This window comes from Fusarium pseudograminearum, chromosome 3 (genome assembly GCF_000303195.2).
Source record: "Fusarium pseudograminearum CS3096 chromosome 3, whole genome shotgun sequence".
In the NCBI taxonomy this organism is placed as follows: Eukaryota; Fungi; Ascomycota; class Sordariomycetes; order Hypocreales; family Nectriaceae; genus Fusarium; species Fusarium pseudograminearum.
Genome location: NC_031953.1, coordinates 589,022 through 612,277, shown reverse-complemented (window position 1 = coordinate 612,277; position 23,256 = coordinate 589,022). Strand labels below are relative to the sequence as shown.

The 23,256-nt window shown below is 50.0% G+C and overlaps 8 protein-coding genes across 8 annotated transcripts, besides 1 other annotated feature; 1 reads left to right on the top strand and 7 right to left on the bottom strand.

Annotated features, from left to right (window-relative positions):
- Nucleotides 1-18: 18 nt before the first annotated feature.
- Nucleotides 19-1,138, bottom strand: FPSE_03959 (uncharacterized protein; the record flags this gene model as incomplete). The annotated part of the gene is made up of 3 exons (XM_009257077.1): nt 19-556; nt 607-926; nt 974-1,138. 3 exons carry the CDS (start codon nt 1,136-1,138, stop codon nt 19-21), a joined length of 1,023 nt encoding a protein of 340 aa, XP_009255352.1.
- A 1,452-nt stretch (nt 1,139-2,590) lies between these two features.
- FPSE_03960 (uncharacterized protein) lies at nt 2,591-3,710 on the bottom strand (the record flags this gene model as incomplete). Its single annotated transcript, XM_009257078.1, has 2 exons — nt 2,591-3,643; nt 3,702-3,710. 2 exons carry the CDS (start codon nt 3,708-3,710, stop codon nt 2,591-2,593), a joined length of 1,062 nt encoding a protein of 353 aa, XP_009255353.1.
- A 1,165-nt stretch (nt 3,711-4,875) lies between these two features.
- Nucleotides 4,876-5,436, bottom strand: FPSE_03961 (uncharacterized protein; the record flags this gene model as incomplete). Its single annotated transcript, XM_009257079.1, has 2 exons — nt 4,876-5,071; nt 5,126-5,436. 2 exons carry the CDS (start codon nt 5,434-5,436, stop codon nt 4,876-4,878), a joined length of 507 nt encoding a protein of 168 aa, XP_009255354.1.
- A 566-nt stretch (nt 5,437-6,002) lies between these two features.
- On the bottom strand, nt 6,003-6,806 carry FPSE_03962 (uncharacterized protein; the record flags this gene model as incomplete). Its single annotated transcript, XM_009257080.1, has 1 exon — nt 6,003-6,806. One exon carries the CDS (start codon nt 6,804-6,806, stop codon nt 6,003-6,005), a length of 804 nt encoding a protein of 267 aa, XP_009255355.1.
- A 557-nt stretch (nt 6,807-7,363) lies between these two features.
- Nucleotides 7,364-10,904, bottom strand: FPSE_03963 (uncharacterized protein; the record flags this gene model as incomplete). Its single annotated transcript, XM_009257081.1, has 4 exons — nt 7,364-8,428; nt 8,475-10,158; nt 10,211-10,476; nt 10,656-10,904. The coding sequence occupies 4 exons, from the start codon at nt 10,902-10,904 to the stop codon at nt 7,364-7,366; spliced, it is 3,264 nt and encodes a 1,087-aa protein (XP_009255356.1).
- Nucleotides 10,905-14,850: 3,946 nt separating this feature from the next.
- On the top strand, nt 14,851-15,624 carry FPSE_03964 (uncharacterized protein; the record flags this gene model as incomplete). The annotated part of the gene is made up of 2 exons (XM_009257082.1): nt 14,851-15,022; nt 15,335-15,624. 2 exons carry the CDS (start codon nt 14,851-14,853, stop codon nt 15,622-15,624), a joined length of 462 nt encoding a protein of 153 aa, XP_009255357.1.
- Nucleotides 15,625-16,280: 656 nt separating this feature from the next.
- On the bottom strand, nt 16,281-16,694 carry FPSE_03965 (uncharacterized protein; the record flags this gene model as incomplete). The annotated part of the gene is made up of 1 exon (XM_009257083.1): nt 16,281-16,694. One exon carries the CDS (start codon nt 16,692-16,694, stop codon nt 16,281-16,283), a length of 414 nt encoding a protein of 137 aa, XP_009255358.1.
- An 845-nt stretch (nt 16,695-17,539) lies between these two features.
- On the bottom strand, nt 17,540-20,198 carry FPSE_03966 (uncharacterized protein; the record flags this gene model as incomplete). Its single annotated transcript, XM_009257084.1, has 2 exons — nt 17,540-20,071; nt 20,118-20,198. The coding sequence occupies 2 exons, from the start codon at nt 20,196-20,198 to the stop codon at nt 17,540-17,542; spliced, it is 2,613 nt and encodes an 870-aa protein (XP_009255359.1).
- Nucleotides 19,626-19,704: a repeat region.
- Nucleotides 20,199-23,256: the final 3,058 nt, after the last annotated feature.

The following is a 23,256-nucleotide window of genomic DNA, read 5'->3' as shown; positions in this document are numbered from 1 at the left end:
TCCTTCTCATTTCATCTACTACTGTGGGTGACCCTGGACAGGATAAGGCTGCTGGGGAGGAGGCGACGTAGTTCCTGGGGCTTCATGGTATTGGTGGGGAGGAGGCGATGTAGTTCCGGGGACTTCATGGTATTGCTGAGGAGGATACTGTGCGTAATTCTGCTGACCCTCGAACTGCTGGCCCTGTTGAGGATCGTAGGGTGATACGGGAGGAGGAGGGTAAGCGCCCTGTTGCTGGTACGGGCTCTGGGTTGGTTGGTATGGAGAGGGTGTCGTTTGAGGGTATTGCTGTTGCTGAGGAGGATATTGTTGCTGTTGCTGAGGGGGGTATTGTTGCTGCTGCTGTTGAGGGGAGAATTGTCCAGGAGCAGGTTGTTGTTGCTGGTATTGAGAAGCAGCTGGTGTAGGTTGAGGCTGGACATTGACCTGGGCTTCAGTCTTGGGCTCCATTTGGTAGTTGTTTGTCGATCCCGAGAGATCAACAGCGAAACGACCTTGCTTACGTCCTCGGAGGAACATGACAAGACTCCAGACAAAAGTAGCAATGAACAGGACCCTAAATCGCAATGAGTATACATCATAAATGAGACTAGAGTTACAACTTACCAGACCAAGGCGCCCAAGCCAGCAATGGCGGCCAAGATAGCCAGACCAGTCTTGAAGAGAATGACATTCTCGCCATCACGCTTGTAGAAAACACTACAGTTCTTGCTGTCGATGAGACTGCCGTCACTGTAGCAGTTACCCACAGTCACGGGCACAACATACTTGGCTCGTCGCGAAGCAGTAGCAGCCCAGGCGGCGAGCCAGAGAACGAGCATCAACGCGTCGAGACAAAGTACAGCAATGATGTGGTATAAGCTTCGAAGGGCGGGGAGCTTTTCTGACAAGAGGGTGTAGAGGATCACTATCCAGGTGAGGACTGCCTGTGAGGTGTCAGTGCTGTCGAGAGTTTGAGTTGAGACAGACTTACAATAGCAATGCAGAGGGAGTTCTCTGGAAGTCCAGCATCATGAATCATCCAGCCACAGAGACCGACAATGATGAGAGAGAAAAGAAACTGAAAGCCACGGATAATAACAATCCATAGTGGTGTTTGGAGAATATGCTCCGTCTCGGCCTGTGGTTGTTGAGTCATCTTGTAAGTCACAACGATAAAATGCGATACTAACAGGTCAAGTCCTGGGCAGAACGAGAGGCAGAACGAGAGCAGCTTGGCAGCCTTATACCCCCATCCAACTGACTCACTCCTCTTAGACAAACAAGCCCAAGGCAGATTCATGTTCAAGGACCCCTGGCGGATGGCTTGCGTTAGCGTCCTTCAGCCGCACCCAGCTGTCCATTGAACAAGCTTGACCAGCGCCGTTGGGCGTACAAGTGTGGTGGATCAGGAAGAGGCGTTTGAGAGGAGATTGAATAAATGCTTTTGTGCCTGGGTGGCTTGAGTGGTGATATGGGCTATTCCTTGCATGAGGATATTATTAACTTCCCAATGCTCTTGAAGTCGTCCTCGGGGTATCAGAAAAGTTGACCGTTATAAATATAAGAGACGAAATTAGTAGGTCACCTTATGCTGCTTAGACTAGGCCTTAGACTAATTGTTTTCGTATCCCAAGACTTAGGAGGCCAACTTTTCTGCTACCTGGGCGTCTACATGAGTCTATCACACGCTGTACTGGTCCAGACACTCATGTTTGAGACTAACAAGTACCCTGCTCAACCCCTGTACAAGGCTGGCCACCGGAGATAATTGCCGACTGCACATACTTGGACACACTTAGACACAAGCGGGGTGGCGCTTAGAATCGATAGTCAATAAAGTGTTTGGGCTGTGCGACAAAGCCATTACTGACTTGTATGTTGACGAGGCGTTTTCGTTTAGAATCAAACCGTGTTTCTAGCTTGTCTCCTATTTAAAACTGGCTTGAGGCTTGATAAAAAAGGCTTCACATGTGTGGTGTAAGTGGGCTGATCTAGGTTGGAATGTAAAGATCGAAAAGAGAAAGCTGCGCGAGTTGGTTGACGATGATTGGTTGGAGAAGATGCAGGCATGAAGGATTCATTAAGACCCATGTCGTGTCGATCACTTTGTCAAGGGACTCTCTCCCTTATTAATGAGATGGTTGTGATCGTACAGAGTACAGTACTCTGTATCTAGTAGTCGTCAAACTAGAGTTTATAAGCTTCCACCAAAAGAGGTCTGAATTATTCCTTTTCTCTATGAGAATTAATCCTGTCTCATTAAACTAGGACGTAACAGCTGGAGTGGATGTTTCGGCTGTGCTGGTCAGCCGTTTGAACTAGTGTGTGTGGGCGGAACAAGACATGCAGTGCGGAATTAGATGAATGAGGCTATTCGTAAGTTGGCATGGGGCCTCATCCTTCCCTTGCATTTGCTCAACTAGGTAAAGCTCAAGGCTCATTTTACAGAGAGTCACAATCAGGTTTACAGGCGCAGATAAGAGCCGGACAGAAAGGTCCATTAAGTGCATTCATTGATGCTATAATTACTCAAGACTCTGACAATTAACGCCCATCACCCCCATAATCTCCAATTTTCGTAGTCATCATTCATCATCATCCCTTCCATTTACTGCTCATTAGGCCCCTTGATAAGAACCTTGATCGCCTCTCCCTCCTTGACCTTCTTGAAAGCCTCCTCGGCCTGCTTAAAGTCAACAATACCAGTGATGAGCTTCTTGACATCCACCTTGCCGGTAGCAACAAGCTCAACAGCAAGAGGGTAATCGCCAGCGCCATATCGGAATGATCCGCTCGCGGTAGCCTCCTTGATGCAGAAAGCCATGATGGGAAAAGTAATATCGGCCTTGCCCATACCGCCCTGAACGTAGCTTCCGCCATTCTTGATGACGTGGATGGAAGCCTGGATTGAGGGCTCGGCACCACTCGCGTCGATAACTACATCGGCGCCGTCAGGAAGACCGGCCAGATCACAGATGTTCTTGGCGTTCTCCTCGGGCGCGATGCGCTGAGAGGCGTAAACGTGTGTGGAAGCAAAGTCCTTGGCGAAATCGAGCTTGCTCTGAACAATGTCGACACTGACAATCTTGGAAGCACCGTAGGCCTTTGCGACGGCGGCGCAGAGCAGACCGACGGGACCAGCGCCCATGACGACGACAGAGTCACCGGGCTTGACGCGCGCCTGCTTGACGATGTGGACAGCGACGGCGAGAGGCTCAATCAAAGCTCCCTCTTGAAGAGAAACGTTATCGGGAAGCTTGAAGCAAAAGTCGGCGGGAGCAGACCAGAAACCAGTCAAGGTACCATGATAAGGCGGCGTAGCGGCAAAGACCATATCAGGGCAGAGGTTGTACTTGCCAGCGAGGCAGTTCTGGCAGCGACGGCAAGGGTATCCAGGCTCGAGAGCGACGCGATCACCGGCCTTGAGGGTCTTGACCTTGTCGCCAACCTCAACAACAGTTCCGGCAGACTCGTGGCCTAGAACCATAGGGTCCTCGACGACAAACTTGCCGATGGAGCCGTGGACCCAGTAGTGGACGTCGGAACCGCAGATGCCGGTGTAGTTGACGGCGACGAGGACATCGTGGGGGCTTGCGAGGGAGGGCTTGGGACGTTCCTCGAAGGAGACGTCGCCTGGTTTGTTGAGGACGAAGGAGAGGTTCTATGAGGGGTCAGCTAATTCGACGTCATGAGGGGCATGGCGGGGTTGCAAGACATACGCTGGACATTGTTGCTGTGATTGAGGTTTGTGAAGAGGATGAAGGGGAGAGAATTGGATGCAGTTGTAGGAATGATAAAGTAGAGTAGAGTCGTCAATCGCAAATGTGGGTGGGAGTTGGTTTTCTTATATGGACCTCGTGTCAAGTGTCACAATGTGGAGTTGTGATAACAATGTCGCCGCAAGACAAGACAATTAACTAGAATAGCCTGAACTTATCATGAGTTGATTTATCGTGAAATAAAATCTGCTGATAAAGAGGAGACAAGCACAGTTCATATACCCAGACACCATCACATGGCCATTCTCAATTTTTTCATCCATCATGTCCAATTGCTATCATGCCGTGGGGGTGCGACTACGATGACAGTCTCAGCTTCACTTTTAGCCTCACCAATCAACAGACAAGCTAGAGGCTGGCCTAGAATAGGATAGCTTGTCATGACGGGAGCGCTTGACAGTTTATTTGGGAGAGGTTCGATTTAGCCAGATGCATTTAACCGCGCCAGTTAGAGTAGGGGGTTTGGTGGAGTGGGATCCATCGGGGAGAAATAGGCCGGTACTACAGCCATGAGGAGTTGAAAGTTGAGAGACGAGATGCTGTAAGGTTGAATGGTCATGGAGATTGAATTTGCGTCTGGTCTCTTTGTGATGGTAATTGCTCAGGGTTAGATGCCAAGCTGGTGTTAATTGAACCACTAGCATTGTCTCCAGTTGAGAGGAAAATATCCTCAGATCATACCAACTTCATCCAGTACCCACCCGGCTCAACAGAGCTCCATCCAACGGCCGGTTGGCATCCGGGTCACTTGATCATCTCATCTGACGCCTCGTCGGAACAAAGCATCTAGAACTAGAGTCCAGGCTAGTCTAAGCCGCATCAGAATTGTATTTCGGTTCCTGCATCAGGTCTCAAAATTAAGTTGGCGGAGTGTCCGGCGCTGACCCGGTGCGGAAGTACCCTACTAGGAATAGCGCCCGGTTGGTGGAGCTGGGACGGGACGGGACGGCCGGAACGTGTCTTTGGGTACGGATTGGAGAGCTTAATAGAGTACAGCATAATAATACATCTCACGTATCCAGTCTATCAAATTGACTAAGAGTATAATAAATGCTCATTCGCTACTCTAATCACTATCTCCAATTATGCAACACCATATATATACCACACCCTTCTAGTTAAGGTTATAGTGCTCCTCCTGGTGACTGACAGAAGCATGTCTCTTTGTCGAACTTTCATGGGGGTAGTCGTGCTCAATTGTAGGTTCACCGAGATGCTCCTTAAAAACAGAAGGAGGCGCACGAGCTGCGTCAATGGGGGTGTCGGAGGAAGTATCGTGATGCGTGTTGTTTTGGTATGAAGGTGTATCGCTACTGAGCATTAGTGACAAGGTACACAAAAAGTAAGAGAACGGTGTTACTCACAATGTAGACTTGTTTTGGGTAGAGGAAGAGGACACTCCTGGGACGTTTTCTACCAACGAGTTGATTCGATCACCCGTTCGGACACCCTCGTTCTGAGTGCTGGTATCGAGAGGCGCAGAGTTGTTTGAACTGAATTCTCGCTGGGCGTTGTTCTCTGTCACAGAGTTGTAGATGCCAGAGTTATTGTTGTTGGAGTGGGAGGACTCGCTGTAGCTGGGGGGCTCATGATCGTGAGAGCTAGGGTTGGTGTTGTAGCCCTCATTGTTAGAGGGAACAACAGTCTCCTTGATCTTTTCCATAATAGATGCCATTTTGATGTGTTTAAAGTTATGAGTATGATACGAGTGTAATCTCAGTGTCCAAAGGATATAGACCTGCCCTTATATACTCTTCCAAACCACCACTCACAGACCACTTGCATCATTCTCTCTAATTCTAACTCCATCTCGCCATCATACCCTCGGAGGAAATGCGTCATGAAACCCAGACCATGACGTCGAAAGATCGCCAACTTGCGATAAGCATATTTTAAAGCCTAAATTAGTGGTCTTGGCACAGTAGTCGGTTCCTGGAAATGGAACGATAGAAATAAAACCAAGGTTTGCGTGATTAAACATGTACCCTGGTTTGCAAGACATCATCGAGTGGTATGCCAAGACGATAAGACTGGCCGATGGGGATGCTGTAGATTGTTGCCACTGGGGATATTTCGGCGTAAATTGTAGTCTAATTCTGTTTATACGTTGAGCTAAAAGTAGTCTGTTTTATACTACGTAAGATTGAAACCTTGGTTGGATGCTTTGGTTGTGGGCGCTTAACTGTACCGTCAACCAGCACAATTCCAACGACACATCTGCGGATGAAATGATCAACATCCTCACCTAGCCATCATCCAAACCCCTGCTCCCACAACAGCCATCGCCCCAACCCACGGCAAAACCACCCCAACAGCCTCCGCAATATTCCTCTTAATCTTCTCCTTAATAACCCTCTTCAACTCCGCCGCCTCATTAACCCAAGGAAACTCCTCCTCCGGCACCGGCTTGTCCAAAAACTCACACACAGGCCCCCAACCCTGTCCCATGCGATACTCCAACAACTGTCCCTCAGGCACCATCTCTCTAATAACCCGGTGATGTCTCTCCCACGTCTCTCTTGCGTTGGCGCGTGCTTCGTCGACGGTTTGCGCTTGGAATAAACCCAGTAATTGCTTTCGTGCTGAGCGGCCTGCTACGGATCCGACGAGGGGTTCGATGACGTTGACGCTGAAATGGGCGATTGGATTCCAGAGGTGGTAAAAAACGCTCTGGTCGACGCTTTTGAACCATGGCTCAAAGTCACGGATGGCGAGGATGACTTTTGCGTCAGGGTAGGCCTTTATGAGCTGCGGTGCGAAAATAGATGCTACATCTGTGGTGCCTTCGCAGTGACCCCAGAGCTCATCCCATTCCTCGCGGGTGAACGGTTTACCCGTATAAGAGGGCAAGTTGGGGAACGAAGCGTCGCAGGCTCTCTCTAGAATTTTCCAGTCTTCCGGGCTGTCGATGGCTTGGATGGCGTGGTAGACGTTTTTGTAGCCGAGTCTGGTCAGGGCTTCTGCCATTGAGGCAGAGCCTGTGCGGGGAAGGCCTAGGGAAAGAACCTTCATTTCGTTCTTTGGTTTGGCTGTCGAGTCTGTCATTTTGATGGATGAGAGTGTGAAGAGTAAGCAATTGAGTGATGTTGTCAGGATATAGTTGAAGTAAGCCCTAGCTTGTGTAACCCATGCTGGTGTAGGTCCTACGGGACTTTGGTTGCACAGACGTGAATGTGACTTGTCAGGAACTACTTAAATAAAGTCCACGTTGTAAGACATTCACAAGAAATTTAGACCACATAATTACAATTATTTTTACAGTGATTCACGTTCCATCACCATCCAAACCCCCAAAGACATACACATCACAGTAAACTTTGTTTAATTTAACTTCATTATTAAGAACTACTCTCTTATGCTAGTAGATAAAATAGGTATATCCTCCTCCTTCATTAACGGCCAACGTGCGGGCGTTTTGGGTCCTCCTCTGGTAGAGAACTCACATTCCAGTGAGCCCAAGTTTATTTCTCCTTCTCTTCCACCTTTTATTGGAACCCTTCAACTAGTCCCGTTGCACCTCGCGTTTCAGCGAGTGTGTCATGCGGCCGTTGAGCTGCGTTTCCCTTTCATCTAGATAGCATAGTGTAGCTTTCATCATTCATTCAAGCCTTCTTCTCGTTGTTGGAGTTCTGGCGCGCAGCACCAGCGTTGACCTTTTCAGAGTCGTGGCGAACGCTGGCCTCGCTGGAGTCGGGAGTGAGGTACTCGCCGAAGGTGCGCTGCTCGAGATCCATATCCTTCCAGTCGGTGCCTTGGGACTTGGCGGCCTGGTGACGGAAGTAGACACGCTTGGCAAACTTCCATGCCTCAATACCACCAAAGAACAAAGCGGCAGCGATAAAGACAATGGCCCACTCCCAGGTGATACCCTTGTGCTTAAAGACAGTGTCGCTGATGACGGGGATGTACTGGATAGGGAAGAGGGTGACAACACCGAGGATAATGGCCCAGAACAAAAACTGGTTGCGCCAGATGTCGTGCATCCACTGGGTGAGGTAGAGCTTGGAGCCAGGCTGCATGCGGAAGAAGGATCGTCGCTTGTCAATCATCTCCCAGGCAAGGAAGAGAGAGAACCAGGTAAGACAGGCGAAAGTGGTAGCGCGGGCCTTGAAGACGGTCTCACAGCTGTCGCTGTATTTGTCGTTGCAGTCCTCACCGAGATCACCATCGCCAAAGGCAAACATGCGGAGAACGAAAGTGCTGAGGCAAAGAGCAGCGATCCAGACACCATAGACGGTCATGTCAATGATAAACTCCAGGGAGAAAACACCAGTCTTGAGAGAGATGGGAGGTCGCTCCATAATACCAGCGACGGCACGCTCAAAACCAAGACCCATGTCGGGAAGACCAGAGGTGGCCATGATAATCCACATGATCTGGACAGGAGCAATGGGGAAGACGGAGAGACCGGTTCGGTCCTTGAAGACGAGACCGACAAGCAAGACGATAGCCTGGGCGACGTTGGTGGCGAGGACGTGGAGAATGAACTTCTGGATGTTGTCAAAGATACGGCGACCTTCTTCAATGGCAGCGACAATGGAAGCAAAGTTGTCATCACTGAGAACAATATCGGAGGCGTCCTTGGCGACATCGGAACCAGCTTGACCCATGGCAATACCAACATCGGCACGGCGGAGCGAGGGAGAATCGTTGACACCATCACCAGTCTATTTACGTTAGTCGTGATCGGATAGCAAGAGGGAAAAAACATACCATGGCACAGAACTTATCACGTCGGTGGAGGGCTTCAATCATGCGGACCTTGGTTTGAGGAGCACATCGGGCAATGACAAGAGGGAGGAAAGGAAGCTGGTCGACTTCATCGTCGGTAAGACCATCGAAAGTGGTAGCAGTCATAACCATGTTGTTGACAGTGTCCTCGGCAACCATGTCCATGCGAGTGGGCAGGATACCGACCTCAATAGCAATAGCCTTGGCGGTCTCGGGGTGGTCACCAGTAAGCATGTGGACAGAGATACCAGCCTGGTGACAGGCGCGGACAGCAGGGGCAGACTCGAGACGGGGAGGATCGTAAAGACCAACGAGACCACGGAATACGAGATCACACTCAACAGTGGTACGGTCAATCTCGTCACCCTTCTTCATGTCGACGTTGTAGGGCTTGGAAGCAAGAGCAAGGACACGGAGACCCATACCAGCAAAAGACTCCATGTTGCGGAGAATCTCCTCACGGAACTCATCGGTGATGGGGACCTGCTCCTCGCTATCCTCGGGGCAGTAAGTAGCACAGGCACCAATGACACGCTCGACAGCACCCTTGGTGTAGGCAAAGAGCTGGCTGGATCGGTTGTCCTTCATAATGACAGACATGCGCTTGACATCAGAGTCGAAAGGAAGCTCGGCAATCTCGCTGTACTGGTTGGAGGCGTCGTGGCTGGTGAGCTTGAGGCGGTTCCAATCGAAACGAGAAGCAAAGACCTGGATGGCAATCTCGGTAGGGTCACCACGGGCGTGCCACTCGCCAGCCTTTTCGTTGACAGTGGCAAGGTTGGCGAGAGAAGCAACTTCGAGGAACTTGGTCAAGGAGTACTTGCTCTGGGAGAGAAGCTCGTCGGTGGTAGAAACGACACCGCACTCATCACCACCAGTCTTGAGGGGAAGCTCATGGGGCTGCTTGCGAGACCAGCGGAGTTCACCAATGGTAGGGTTGTTGGCCTCGGTAGCGTTCTCGATAAGGTAGGTTCCCTTTCCAGGAGTCCAGGCACCACGGGCAACCATCTTACCCTGGGTAAGAGTACCAGTCTTGTCGGAGCAAATATCGGTAACAGCGCCAAGAGCCTCGAGGGCCTTGAGGTTTCGAACAATAACGTTACGCTCAACCATACGCTTGGTACCGGCAGCCATGGTGATGGTCAAGACGACGACCAGACTGGCGGGAATCATAGACAGACCAGTGGCGACGGCGTAGATAATAACCTGTTGGGAGGCATTGAACTCGTTGGCAGCAAGGACGATAATAGCACAGATGACAGCAGTACCAAAGAGGTAGATTGCCAGTCGGGACAGCTTCTTCTGGAGAGGTGTGCCGACATTGACACCGAGGAAACGACCAACAGCATCGGTAAGAGTAAGAGTGTAGGCTTCAAGGTATCGGTGAGGCTTGGCAGAACCATCAGGCTTACGCTTCACGGGACGGACCTTGCTGTCCTTCTTTCGGAGAGCAGCAGCGATAGCACCAATCTCGGTGGATGTAGCAGTAGCAAAGACAATACCCTTGGCACGACCCTTGGTAACAGTAGAGGAGCTGTAGGCGACGTTGATACGGTCACCAGGTCCACAGTTGTCGTCGAAAACCTCATCCTCGTTCTTTCGAACGGGAAGAGACTCACCAGTAAGCATAGCCTCATCAGTCTCAAAGTTGACAGCCTCAATCAGTCTGCATGTATGTATTAGTAAATGATATTCAACCCCCGAACATTTTTACTCACCGGACATCAGCAGGGATCGTGTCGCCAGTCTTGATTTCCACAAGATCACCGGGAACGACCTCAACAGAGGGGATAACCTTGGCGTCTCCATCACGGACGACGCTAGCAGTGGGAGAAGACATGTTTCGCAGCGAATCCATAGTCTTCTCGGCAGAGTATTCCTGGAAGAAACCGACAGTAACATTGAGACCAATGATGAAGGCGACGACACCACCCTCAATCCATGACTTGATACCGAAAGAAACGGCCATGGCGAGAATAAGCACCTTGGCAGACGTCAGTACATTGTAGTGCAGGGGTGGTTAATCATGGGAACTTTGGGCTGCCCAATCCGGTAATTTGTGTGGTGGTGTACGGGCGGGTAAGAAATATGGTTCAGCCATTGGGATATGCTTAACCAGGCTTTGTGGGGGCCGATGCAGTTTTGACGTAGGGATAAACTTACCAGTGTCATGGCGTTGGCAACCTGTGCGAGAATAATCTTGAGAGGCTGAACACCGTCGGCGTCGCCAAGATCGTTGTTGCCGAACTTTTCATGTCGTGATTTGGCTTCAGCACTGGTGAGACCGTGCATGGCATCTGTCTGAAGCTCCTCGACGACTTGATCAAAAGTCAAGGCGTGAGCTGGGCGGCTCATGGGCTCGTTGCTCTGGCCCGAGACATGGTTGTCCACAGCATCGTCCTGCTTAGCCATGATGAATATCGAAGCCAGTGGGCGCCAGCTTGAAGGTGTTTTTCGTTAAAAGGGAGATCGGGTCGGAGTTGAACTAGATGGTTGGGTCCATACGCCTATGTCTGGGGTTTTCTGTAGATGTATTACAAAAAAGCCTTTCGTCTGGCGTAGGGTGAAGATCAAGAGAAAGATCTTTGGGGAGGACTCAAAAATAAGAATATCATGCGGGGAGATGGGGAAGTCTTATAGAAGTCCATCTCAATCTCGAGACCGGCGCAATGCTTATCTCGTGTTCTCAGAGTCTTGGCTCGAGTCACCATCGGGGGTGAGGACCATCGCTGATACTCCAGTAAACTCCACATCGCCAAGACGTTTCCATATTTTCCTTCTCTGCTTCCTTAAGGCGGGGTCTGAACTGAGAGCGAGGGTCTTGGCTATGAGGCGAAACCTTGGTTGTTGTTGTTGAGAAATCACCCCAAATTCCATCCAAGCACTAACAAGCACCGGGCTTGGCCGTGCGACGACCCCGGTGGAGGACCGGTCCCATTTTTGTTGAAGGGGTGAGGAAACCGTATTACAGAACGGTGTTGGAGGGAGAGCTGGGGAGTCGTTCTTTGGCGGGGGGCCTGGGTCGTTCGCACGTCATTGGGGACTGGGCAGCAAGTGTGACGCGGCGTGGCGGGCTCGGCCTCAATTGAGTTTCCTGAATGGCCAGTATAGGCTTGGCTGAGGCTTGGTATTCTTGGGAGACTAGGGTCAATAGCTCACCAGAGTCATTGCTTGCTTAGAACCACCGAACCCGAACTCGAGCCTTGGAAGACAATGAGCGGTCATGAGATATCGTCTGGGGTTTGGGGTTTGGTCAAAGCCTTGCTTGAAGCCTTGCTCAGCGTCACTGGTGAGGCCGTGAGGCTCAAGGCTGTCCATGGTGGAGCGTTTCTGCAACCGAGTTGTTCTGCGCATTGGCCCATAAAATGAACCGACGTTAGACGAGCAAGACTGTATAGGACTGTATACCACCTCTGTATGGAGGAGAACCACACCCCCCATACTACCCAAGACACACCATAATTTCGACTGTACCTTTTCGGTAATTTTCTTGTCGACAGACGACTTAGCAAGATTGGCATGTCTGGGCATACATAATTCTGATTTCCAAATTGTCACGTCATTGGGTCTGTATCGTCCGTTTGCTTGCCATGCCATGGCACGAGGCTTGTTTCCTGCATGTTGAATTTGCGATGTCGTAGTGATAATCGATAATCTAGCGTAGGCATCAATGAAACGATTCCGAGGCAAACTGAAAAAACCAATCGCACCAAAGGAACCGCAGAAGAGCCGTCTTGACGATAACACGGAGGTCAAACACCGATGCCGACTGACAAAAGACAGCACGGTCTCCATGGTCTCTCCGCCCGGGAGATCTTGGGGTTGCGATCAGATCTCGAGATATGTTTGGCTGAGGGTTTGGCGCGTTAGGCACTCGTCGAATGTTGTTGCGAGTATCTGCCAAGCATGAGGTGCAGGCACTGCCACGCTTGGCAAGACTTGATGCTGTTAGTCACAGAGTCTTATCTTTGCCCAGAGTTTGGAGGAAGCCTTAGCTGGAAGCATGTACCTGGCCGTTAGCGCCTTCCGTCTCACAGGGCTCCACCATCAAGCCGAGTCCGTGGGAAGTTAGTGCAGTAACGGCTGACATCAAAGTTTGGTGGCAAATGTCACCACGCTGATCCGGCAGGTGTTATCGTGCTATCTCTCACGTGACTCGCTTCCACTGCTTCTAGAAGCCGTCCAAGCATGGAAGGTACTTGGTACGTAATCTCTCCTCCACCAGATCATCTGGGATCTCCTTGAACGTGACAATAAGCTTAAATCGTCGGCTTTTTTCTCACAATGGCCCACTATATTGATAATGCTTTTCAAATCTCTGCGCTATCCCCTTTAGCCGCATTGCGCACTCGAGAAATGGCGAATCATACAGTCTATGGCCCTCGCTTCACATTACCATTACACAACCTCTCGAAAGATGCATTGAACGACTCGCGCACATACTGATCGTCTCTGTTGTGGTTCACTGCCGTTCATTCGAAAACAATGCTGATCATTCCCCCAAACAGAACCGCAGATCAAAAGAGACGCCGGACGCGGACGCTGACCAAACTACTCCAGGAAGCGCCGTATGCCGCAGCAACACGCAGCAGGATTCGCCCGGCCCACTCTAAACGGCACTTTGTCCTCACAGAAACGGGGCGCTTACAAGATGCCGTCGTCTTACAGGCCACTAGCTGGGCTTCCCAGACGCATGTGAGGCTTTCACGGGGAAAACAACGGGTCTTTGTCTCTTGCTATTGGATCCGCCCTCCGGATGTTGTCTCGGGGCGGACACAGCGGGGACTATCTCCCCACGGAGGTGCCCCGGTCTCCAGGAAGAGGCTCCAATGCGAACCTGTAGCGGAGATATTTTTCTCAGGATAAACCCGGATGTGTCGGCGACCGCAATCACAGTATGTCGCTACGGATGAGACAACGCGTGGGGGCTTTACTTGTGAACAAGGCCCTCCGGAGAAGAATTTTCGCTGCATGTTCCAGGACTGTGCCGTACTCAAACATGCTCAATTGCGCCGCATCGAGTATGCCACTATTGATGCCACTATTGTTTGATGTTTTGTTTGGTTTGGTTTGGTGTTTGGTTGTTGCCGTTGAATAGTGTGATCTTGCCGAACAATGATGAACATTCTGTACTAAAAGATTGCCAACACAAATTGTGATGTTCGGCCTCCCTGTCACGGTCTCGTTACCGGCCTGTCACGGGAACGGCGGTCAAAGCCAGCAAAACGAGGCCCGGGAACGGAGTATCGGCCAGGGTCCAACTCAGGCACGGACTGATTATAGGCCGGGGAGTTCAAACACCACGGAAGAAACTAATGACACACGGCAGATGGTACGCTCGGGCTTCGATGATCAGGCCTTGACATTATCGGAGCACCATACCGGATATAAATTCGCAGAAGCAGTAAGCCGAGCCTCCCAGATATAAACCAGTCAGAGTTGTTTATCAGTGATTCAACAATCACATCCTGGCTTCACTATCAGCCGCAGATGTCAAGCACGAAATCATTTACCAACCAAGACTTGGCGATATGGAACTTGGCCGAAAAACTCTCAATCCGAGGTTGGTTTCTGGACTCATCGTACCATAATTTCAAGGACATGTCTTGGCTTCAGAGCCCTGACATAAGCGCAGATTTCCCCAGCTCGACTGCACAACAAATCCTGGGGTGAAAGATCACAGCTTCAGCCAAATAACGCAGCCAAGCCCTTGCTATTGCAGCACGGTCTGGGCCTCGAATTATCAGACCTCAAGCTTTGAGAGGCGCTCTCAAGCCTTTTTCCAAGGACGATCCCTGTGGGGTCCGCAGATGTCGTTGGATGTATGTATCACGATAACTGGGCGGGTACTAGTTGAGGTTGTTCGGGCCTTTTCGGTCCTTATCTGACAAATGCTGCAGAGATGTATATGGCTCGACGGCATGCATCTATATTCCGTACGCGTATGTTTTGGTCTATATCTTCGCCTATGGCTTTTGTCTAGAGTCCGACGACTACAGGGTGACAGATTTGGGTCCATCCAATTCTGCCGCTATCTTTGCTTCGCTTGGCGATGGAAGCCAAGGCCTCGAATGCAATCAATTACATAATAGTGAATCCCAAATGTTGGAGTGCGACCCAATTCATTCAACCATCCATGGTTTATCTGTGACAATATTGCTGCAAGAAAACGACGAGGCATCTACAGGCATCTGCAGGTAGCCATACAGAGACAACTCCAACGAAACGGCAGCGAAAACGGAAACGCCAGCATTGGGTCTGGCGGAACGGTGGGCGGCCCCACAGGAGTCCCATTGCCAAGCAAGCGGGTGTCTTGTGGTTACGAGGATGATGCAGGGATATCAGTAGCGGAGTGGACATGGCGGAGCCATTCACAGCAGGAGGAGAGAAGAGGAGGACACGTGCCTCCGCTGACGAACCGACCACGGAGCGGAGCGCAGACATTGAGGAGGGTTGGGGAGATGGTACTCTGCTGCACGGGTTGGTAGATGTCACTGCGCACATATCCTCACCCGATGTTTTCGCCAAGGGTATCTTGAGTCGAAGAAGCATTTGACAAGACCTTGGCTTGAGACATTATCGCACCGTCGCCGGGCCACAGGGTTGCGAAGCCGGGAAACCGGTGCATTCGCAGATGAACGAAAATGGTAGAATGATGGGAAGGAATATCGCAACATTGACACGCATGCGTTATGAGGCGAGATTATTTCTGGAGTTGCAGGGCAATCAAGTTCATTGACATTCAGAATAAGCGAGAAACGACGTCACTCTCTTGTGGTCATAGGAAATGGCCAACGACTTGACTTAAATCCTGCAACTGACTGCAGACTGCAATGTGAAAGGACTGTATGCAACGATCATTGATGACCTCGGACCACAGATGCATCGACCGGATAGAAGGACTATTGAGGGGGCCGGTCTGGCTCAACACCAACAGACAAAACGCCAAGCAGAAGATTTTTCGAGACACACCCAGGTCCAGGTCAGATTCCCCGATGGTTTCTTGTTCTCGATGAGGCACATCGCTTGGGGCGAAAACGCCCAGGACGCCAAGCGAAAGGAAGATGACCTAAAACTAAACGTCCCAAACAAGAGACCGAATGAAAAGTCCAACGTTGTGTCTGTCGCTTAATGGTGCAATTCTTCAGCCGTTTCCTTGATCGACAGCCACCAAAGCTAGAGATGACTGCACTGATCACCAACAACACACCACTGATCGCCAATAATCAGCCGTGGGAAAGACGCACGCGACCACATTCAGAAAACAGAAAAGGCAATTTGTCTCTTGACGATGCACGAAATAAAGGCCCCCTCCCCCTCGTTTTAGAGCCTGTGGGAACTCCTCATTTCGAAGCTTGGCACGAAACTCTCCCCAGCCGTATGCATTCGAGAGGCGTTCCCGCGGGTAACTACTAATCCCTTGTTGATAGAAAATGCAGAGAAAGGTGAGCAACTATTGACAATTAGAAACTCGGACCATTACCTTATCTGCTGGACTATGGAGCAGAGGCTGAAGTTGAGTCTTGGCGAGTTTGCTAGGACGGGTTCGCTTAGGCTGTATGCTGGCCTGAGAAGGACAGTTGACGGTTGGGAAATTGTATTAGCATACAAGCGCAGAGTTACGACACGCATAGGTCGAGACAAGCATACTATAGTAACTTGCGACAAGAGCGGGTTGAGAAGCATACGAAATTATACGTTAACATCATTTATTAAGGCTAGAAGAACATCCGCCAAAGTCCAATTCGCCAATACCCAAACACCCAAAGCACTTCAAATTATATCGTCCTAAACCTTGGCCATGTGGTGAAGGCAGCACTTCCAATCTCCTCCAGGGCCTTGCCTAAACACACTATGGCACCACGCTTCAGTCGCGTTCATCTGGCCGTTCTGCAGCTTCCAGCAGGTGACGCGGTAGTTGAGGGCCGAAGCCATGAGGTCGATCTCGACAAACTCGGGCTCGTCGTGGATCTTGTATGCGGTCCAGGGCTCGTACTGCTCCTCTAGATACTCGTCGAGGGCGGGCTCGCTGCGTGGCGAGTAGACCTTTCGGTCGGGCTCGCACAGGACGGCGTCTTTGGTGATGTACTTCCACATGACGTCTGGCTTTTCGGAAGTGAGGGCTCGCCAGAGGAGGGCTGAGGCGTCGAGGGTTCCCTCTTTGTTGCGGTGCTTGATGGTTCCTTTCTTGATTTCGCCCATTGTGATGATGTTTGTATGTGTGTATGTGGTGTTGGTGTTTAGTTTTGATGTTTAGTTTGTGGTGATCTGCTGGTTGGATGAGATGAGATTGAGATCAACAGCTCGAAAGAAAAGGCATATGATATCCCCTCTTGATCATGAATACCTGACGTAGACATTGGGGATTCTTGCTTTCTCTTGCATTTCTATCTTCAAAACCTGGCAGTCTCATGTTGATGAATCCCTGCTTGGCCTGACGTCAGCGTACGCAACCTCTCCAAAAGCAGGATATCAAGGATAATTGTCCAATTAATTGCGAAGTCTACACTCTATCAACAACAGGTTATTCATTATACTTGACACTGTTTATTCTTGCGATACCATAAGACTTGTTTCTGTTGAAATATATCTTGTCATCACGGACCATTTCTTGGCGTTGAATATGACCGAGCGTACTCTGTACAGAGACGGTATGGACGGTTGGTTTAACTAGGTGCTATGTAACACACACACCACCACGTTTCTATTTAATTCGCTATCATTCCCCTAAGACTATCCTTGTACAGGAAGGTCGTCTAGGTTAATTTTAGTTTCGCGATAGAACAATTGCCAAGTCTTGCTAAACTTTTTTCACTCTCAGTGGAGAGACGCGAGGTTTTGGAATTAGCGCATGTGACGTCAAACCAGGGTCCAAAATAAACGTCCGTATTGTTGAGAAAGTTAAAGGTAATCTATCATGGACTCGTTATGTTACTAAATACAATGGTATAGAAGACTCTGTATCCTGTCACTTTCTTCCCGCTATCTACTACGCCCATAAAGAAAAAGTTTGCGTCGTGCAAATTATCTGATAGACAAAAAGAAATTTAATGGAAGCGCTCGTTGATGTACACCATGGCTGCGAATCCCGCACAGCACTTGGTGCTCATCTCGTGTCTACACCAGGGACACTTTACAGTCATGCTAACGCTGCCTGCAAAATCGGTTGACCCAGCGCTTAGCACGCCGTCGGGGTTGGACATGGCTTCGTAGAGCTTGCTCGGCATGTCGTGGTAGCGGCTGCAAGCGCAGCACTCGACAAACATCTTTGCGCTCGGCTCGCCGTGGTACTGGTGGTGCTCTAGGTTGGACTGGCGACGGAGTGTTTTTACCGCTGTTGTCGAGTCGGAGTCCTGCGTGGGGGATCGTAGATGGCCTCTGCTGTGCTTGAGAGCGTGTGTGGGTGTTGATGCAAAACTTTGCTCATCGCTTGAGAGAGGGGTTGGTCTGCGGCTGCGAATGTTGGCGTTGGAAAAGGCTTCCATGACTCTGTTGGCTGCTTCTTGGATAGGATCAACGTCTGCGTCTGTGGACTCGTTGGGAGAAAGTCGAGGTGAGTTTGCGTAGGACCAGTACGCGTTAGGGTTTGCGGTCTTTGAAGATGCCATTCGAGGAGAGTGGCCCATCTCGGATTGAGGCGGGGTTGAGCGCGGTGTACTCAAAGGTGACACGGTTAGAATGGCATCCGAGTATGATGATTCGGAGGAGCTCGTCATGGGTCTGCGACCTGTTGGAGAGCAGGACGATGGCGGGGTGAGATGTTTAGATGGGAGATGAACGTGCTGAGTGCGAATAGGTGCAGCGTTGGCAGTGCTCAAACCATGCGCGTTATTCTTTGGCGGCACTGGAGGTCCAACGGTAGACTTTGACGCAGTCGAAGAAACTGATCCCTGCGCAGAATGTCCCCGACCGAACGCACTCCTGGCAGCCTCCTTAAGGTTCCATTTCGTGGTTACAGGTTCGGGGTCTGCGGTGATGGGTTTGGGGCGTGCACCAGGCTGAGTCTGCTCGTAGCGGATGCTCGGTGGGTTATTCCTGAACAGCTTCTCTTTTGACGATTTACCCACGGGTGCACTCTTGGCGGTAGATGGTTCATCTGAAGGCTGGGAGTGGTTGAGGCGGGTTAACAAGGTAAGAGAGCCTCGTCTCTTTGAGCTTCTTCGGGGTGGCGTGGGAGGGATGGAGAGGCCGGATGCAGCGGATGATCTCCTAGGTGGATGCTGTGCAGAAGCTATCGGTGGTCTTGAGACTGTGATGGTGTCTTGCTTGGGGTTATCGTTCTTTGTCACAGGCTGCTGGCTTTGCTTCAGACTTGTGTTTGAAGTGCGTGGTGTTGCTTGCTTCTCGGCATTCTTGCCTTCTGAAGACGACTTGTCCGCTTCGTTCTGGTCCTTCTTGACGTAAAGACCACCTCTTCGATTGAGACCCTGAGCCTTGTGGTAGAGAATCTCGCTATCAGGCGTGTGCACCTTGTTTTGGTCGCCCTCGTCTTCAGTATCAGTAACCGCGCAGTCACTACTGACAGAATTCCGTCTCGCGCGAGCGCTCCACAGGTAAATATTCACAGAACCCCTTCTCCCCGGCGACTTTTGGGGTTTCGCCGCCTGTCCCATACCGGATGTGTTGATAGAGATGGGCGGGTATGCTCGTTTCTGTGCATCCGCCTCCTTTTGGGCGCTGACTTTGAGGGGTGTAAATGATCCATGTCCCAAAAAGCTCTTTCGCATAGCTGGGTGGACCTTATTGTCCCCCTTGGCCTGGTCCTGGAGTACTTTCTGGTGGAAGTCCTCCTTCTTCTTCTCAAGCTTGACGCCCCCGAGGAAACCAGTAGGGCCAGTCTCGTCAAACGACGCCCGCTTGATCTCAAAGGACTTGCGGAATATAGACGAGAGAGAGCTGGATCGGCTGCTACGTTTCGGCTCTTCGGGATCATCGTTGTTTCTACCAATCGAGAACCCTAATAAACTGGACGAGCGCGATCTTCGCTTTTGTGTGGGCTGGACTGGCTCGGTGACGCTGCGGCCTTGAGCGGCGAGCACGGATGGTGAAGGCGGAGGAGGTTTGCTGAGCTTTCTTCCACGGGGCTTGGGGGCATTCTTCCAGGCTTCTTCAAGGGCCTGGCTCATAGTTTGGTCTCTTTCCTTTTCTTTCCGCTTCTCTTCTTCCTTCTTTTCGATCTCTCTTCGCTTCTCTTCCTTCCTCTCCTTCTTTTGACGATTGTACGCCTCCCAAGTGGGCGATTGACATACAGCGCGCTTCTCCTCAATGTCTGGGGGAAACACAAATGCCACGGTCTTTTGAGCGGGTTTGTCTGTCGACGACTCCTTGAGATGTTCTGTCGAGGCTGTTTTACCAACGGGTTTTCGAGGAATCATGTTTGGCGACTCTGACCGCACAGGATCTGAATGAGCTGAAAAGAGCGGCGGAGGTACAGCGGAATAGTTTCGGACTGGCGGAGGGACTTTCTTTTCCTTTGGCACCAATTCGAATCGGCGGGGAGTATGGGCGGGACTTGGAGGAATGGATGTATCAGTGCATGCCTGAGATGGCGGCACAGAGCCTTGATGTGTTCGACGGAACTATGGCCAGATCAGATTTGTTTTTTTAAAAGGGTGTATTTCTTACATTGAGCTTCTTCTCCAAATCCAACATTTGCTGCAAGCTATTTGAGCGAGCGCGCCCTTGAGGCGGGGGAGACTGCAACATTGTAAATGCTTCTGGGTCGACTGGCGACTGTGCTGAGGCGCTTTAGGTCATGCGAGATGTGAGACAAAAGATCGGGAGAGCGAGAAAAAGGCGAATATAAGTTGTGTCAGTGTCGGACAGAGCTGAGCACAGGTCGGTGGGGTGACGGGTTCGCTGCAGGTAAGCGGGAGAAGTAATAAATCTGAGAATAAGTTCTTCTGTCGCTCGGGCGTTTGCGTCTGAAATGAGATGATACGGCCGAATGCGCTCAGAATGAAGTTGGTCTGCTGCTGCGTTCGGTAGATGTTTGATGATGTCTCGGGTATTGCACAAGAAATTGGAAATTATTCATTCCAATTGCACTTGAACCCTTCTTTTCCTTCTCTCAATAAAATTGAAAGAAAAATAAAACGAAAGCGGTGTCTTGAAAGACGGTTGCGGTTTGTGGTGTAATGAGGTGGTTACAAAGGCGGTGGGCAAAAAGATGCAAGTATCTCGTGATGAGACTAGACGAGCGAACCAAGAAACCCTTGACAATTCTTTTTTCTTATGTTGCACAAGTGGAAGAGATAAAGAAAAGTATGGTGACACGAGGAATCAAAGCGTAATCGGATGGTAGTAGTAGTATCCTGACTCAACGTTGGGCTCGAGTAGCATGCATGGATGTACCTGTCTGTGTAAGAGAAGGAGGGGGAGATAAGATGAAGGATGTGTGAAAGGGAGGGAGGGAAATATAATTGTAACAAGTAGAATCAGTGGAAATGGAAAATTCCAGACAATTTCTATCGCTTTGTTTCTGTGTCTGATTGCCAAGCGTCAGGCAATCATCAACAGCAAAGCAAGCTTGGAAGCAAAGCAAAGCAAGATGCCGATAGAGAATCCTCAATTGGGTAGCTTCTATTTTTCTGGGCTTGAACTAGCTGCAGCAGACCAACCCAAAACCAGCTGAGTTGCGGGACGATGTTGATAATCACATCCATCATCATGGCTGGAACTAGCTACCATAGACTAGCATGGGCTACGAGCATGCCCGTTATGCGTGATTGCGGGATGGCGGCATCACTTTTTGCTGGGGTTTTTGGTCTATCGATTTGTCTGTTGTCTGTGCATGTAATTGATAGAGATTGGTTAGACATGGTAACTCGATATTACCTGTTGTATGCTTCTACTGGTCTCTGCAACCTCCTCCACGGCACAGAGACTCTGCAACTGCAGCAAACTCAGCTGTGTCTGTACAGTCTCAAGTGGACTCTAGGAATACGAACTGTCGAGGTGGGCACCACCCAAAAAAAGACGTGCGTGGCTTGAGGTGTCATCCGTCAATCGGGAGAACCCATTGGCTCGCTCCGGCAGATGCGGGAGTGATCCACGAACAGGGCATCCGTCCAGACACTGTCTCTTCCAGGGTGACAGCGGGGAGACCAAAAATAGCACAAAACATCCCATCCGTACAAAGATACGCGAATAGAATAGACGGGCAACCGTCAATATTTGTCTCAGTTTGGAAGGATACGAACTCATCGATACTCTTTTTACTCTCGGTCTGCATGAAGCTCGTTTAGTCGTTGTCTGGGTCTCTTAGTTGGTCTATAGACCAGGTCTGTCTCTGTGGATCGGCAGACAAAAAGAAACAAAGCAATATCGGCGTGGCTGACGGATGCGCTTGAACCGCAACCTTGTGCGACATGGGAGGCTGGACGGCAACAATGATTTAAGCTAGTGAGGAGGTTGACATTGGATAGGCAAACCTTGTAAATCTGGTAAAGAGGCTTAATTGGAGTGTATTGAAGCACAAGAAAGCCACTTATTCCCCTGATTTTGTTACGGGTATCCCAGCCTTTTGCTCATCACTCAATACAATACAGTACAGACTAAAGCAATGAGAATCTCATGACATGTCCAACCACTCGCCCGGCTAACTCAAAGTATAGTCTAGACTACTCGCTGCGCAGTGATGTGACTATCTGTGAGGGGTATCGTATGGTACGTGCTGTTTCTGCAAGCAAGATTTGTGCCATGGAGGAATCTGGGACAATGGGTCTGTGCATTTTGGGGCTTGATTTAGACGGTGAAGCTAAAACTACCGGATATAACCACGGGACGGCTGATTGAGGCGAATCTGATGGCCTCAGGGATGTATTGCTTTCCGATTGACAGTATCTACTGTCTCAAGACAAAGTGATTAAACTCATATCTGCCTCTCATAAACCAACAGAGTTAACCCAAAGATCTCACTCAACATCATCAGCTCTGATGTTTAAGCCCGCGATAAAAATACATTGAGACATGCGGGGTTCAGTCTCCAACTTCAGTCCCTGTCGCCGTGGTCTCATTCTGATCTCGTATTTTCGCATCAGTGAAAAGTCCATCGTGGCTAGACCCTGCAAGCACATGGTCTGAATGTAAATATAGCAAATACCCCTCTCTACACGATGCAAGACATTAAGATCCTGGCCACGATGAAAATAGGTATCAAGACCATGAATTCAATTCATACACAATTGAGTCGCTGGTGGAAGTGAGTAGAAGTGGAGAAGATGGTAGGGTTGTTTGACTCTCGCGAAACTTACCCTACATTGGGCATGGAAAGATCAAGTATCTCATTAATTATGTCGCAAACAAGCTCTCAAATAAACCTGATATTACCTGGAGCAATAGAATAAGCGTAAGTCGTAAATAAATGCTAGATTGATGATAATTAAGCTTGTTGATAACCTGTTTCTGTGAGTTGGTTGCTTGCCAAGTTAAAGTATGAATCATCACTCATACAAACATGGTAGTTGCATCAAACCACTTCTCTCAACGTCGCTTCATGAATTAGTGTCATATTCGAAACGAAGGTGAATTGAGAAACCAGAGTTATCATCCAATGACAGAACACCAACCTCTGGGCTAAAGCTGGTTCATCAGAGTGCAGCTGCTTGTAAGACGCCCAGCCACGGGAACATCTTGTACCTGCATGGCCGGATGGACGATGTAACGGCTTCAAACACTCACTTTAGGATGAATTACAGTCAGACACGATTGAAATCAGGGTTAGAAAGTATTATGAGGCTCTACCATGTCTTGAGCTGTTCAA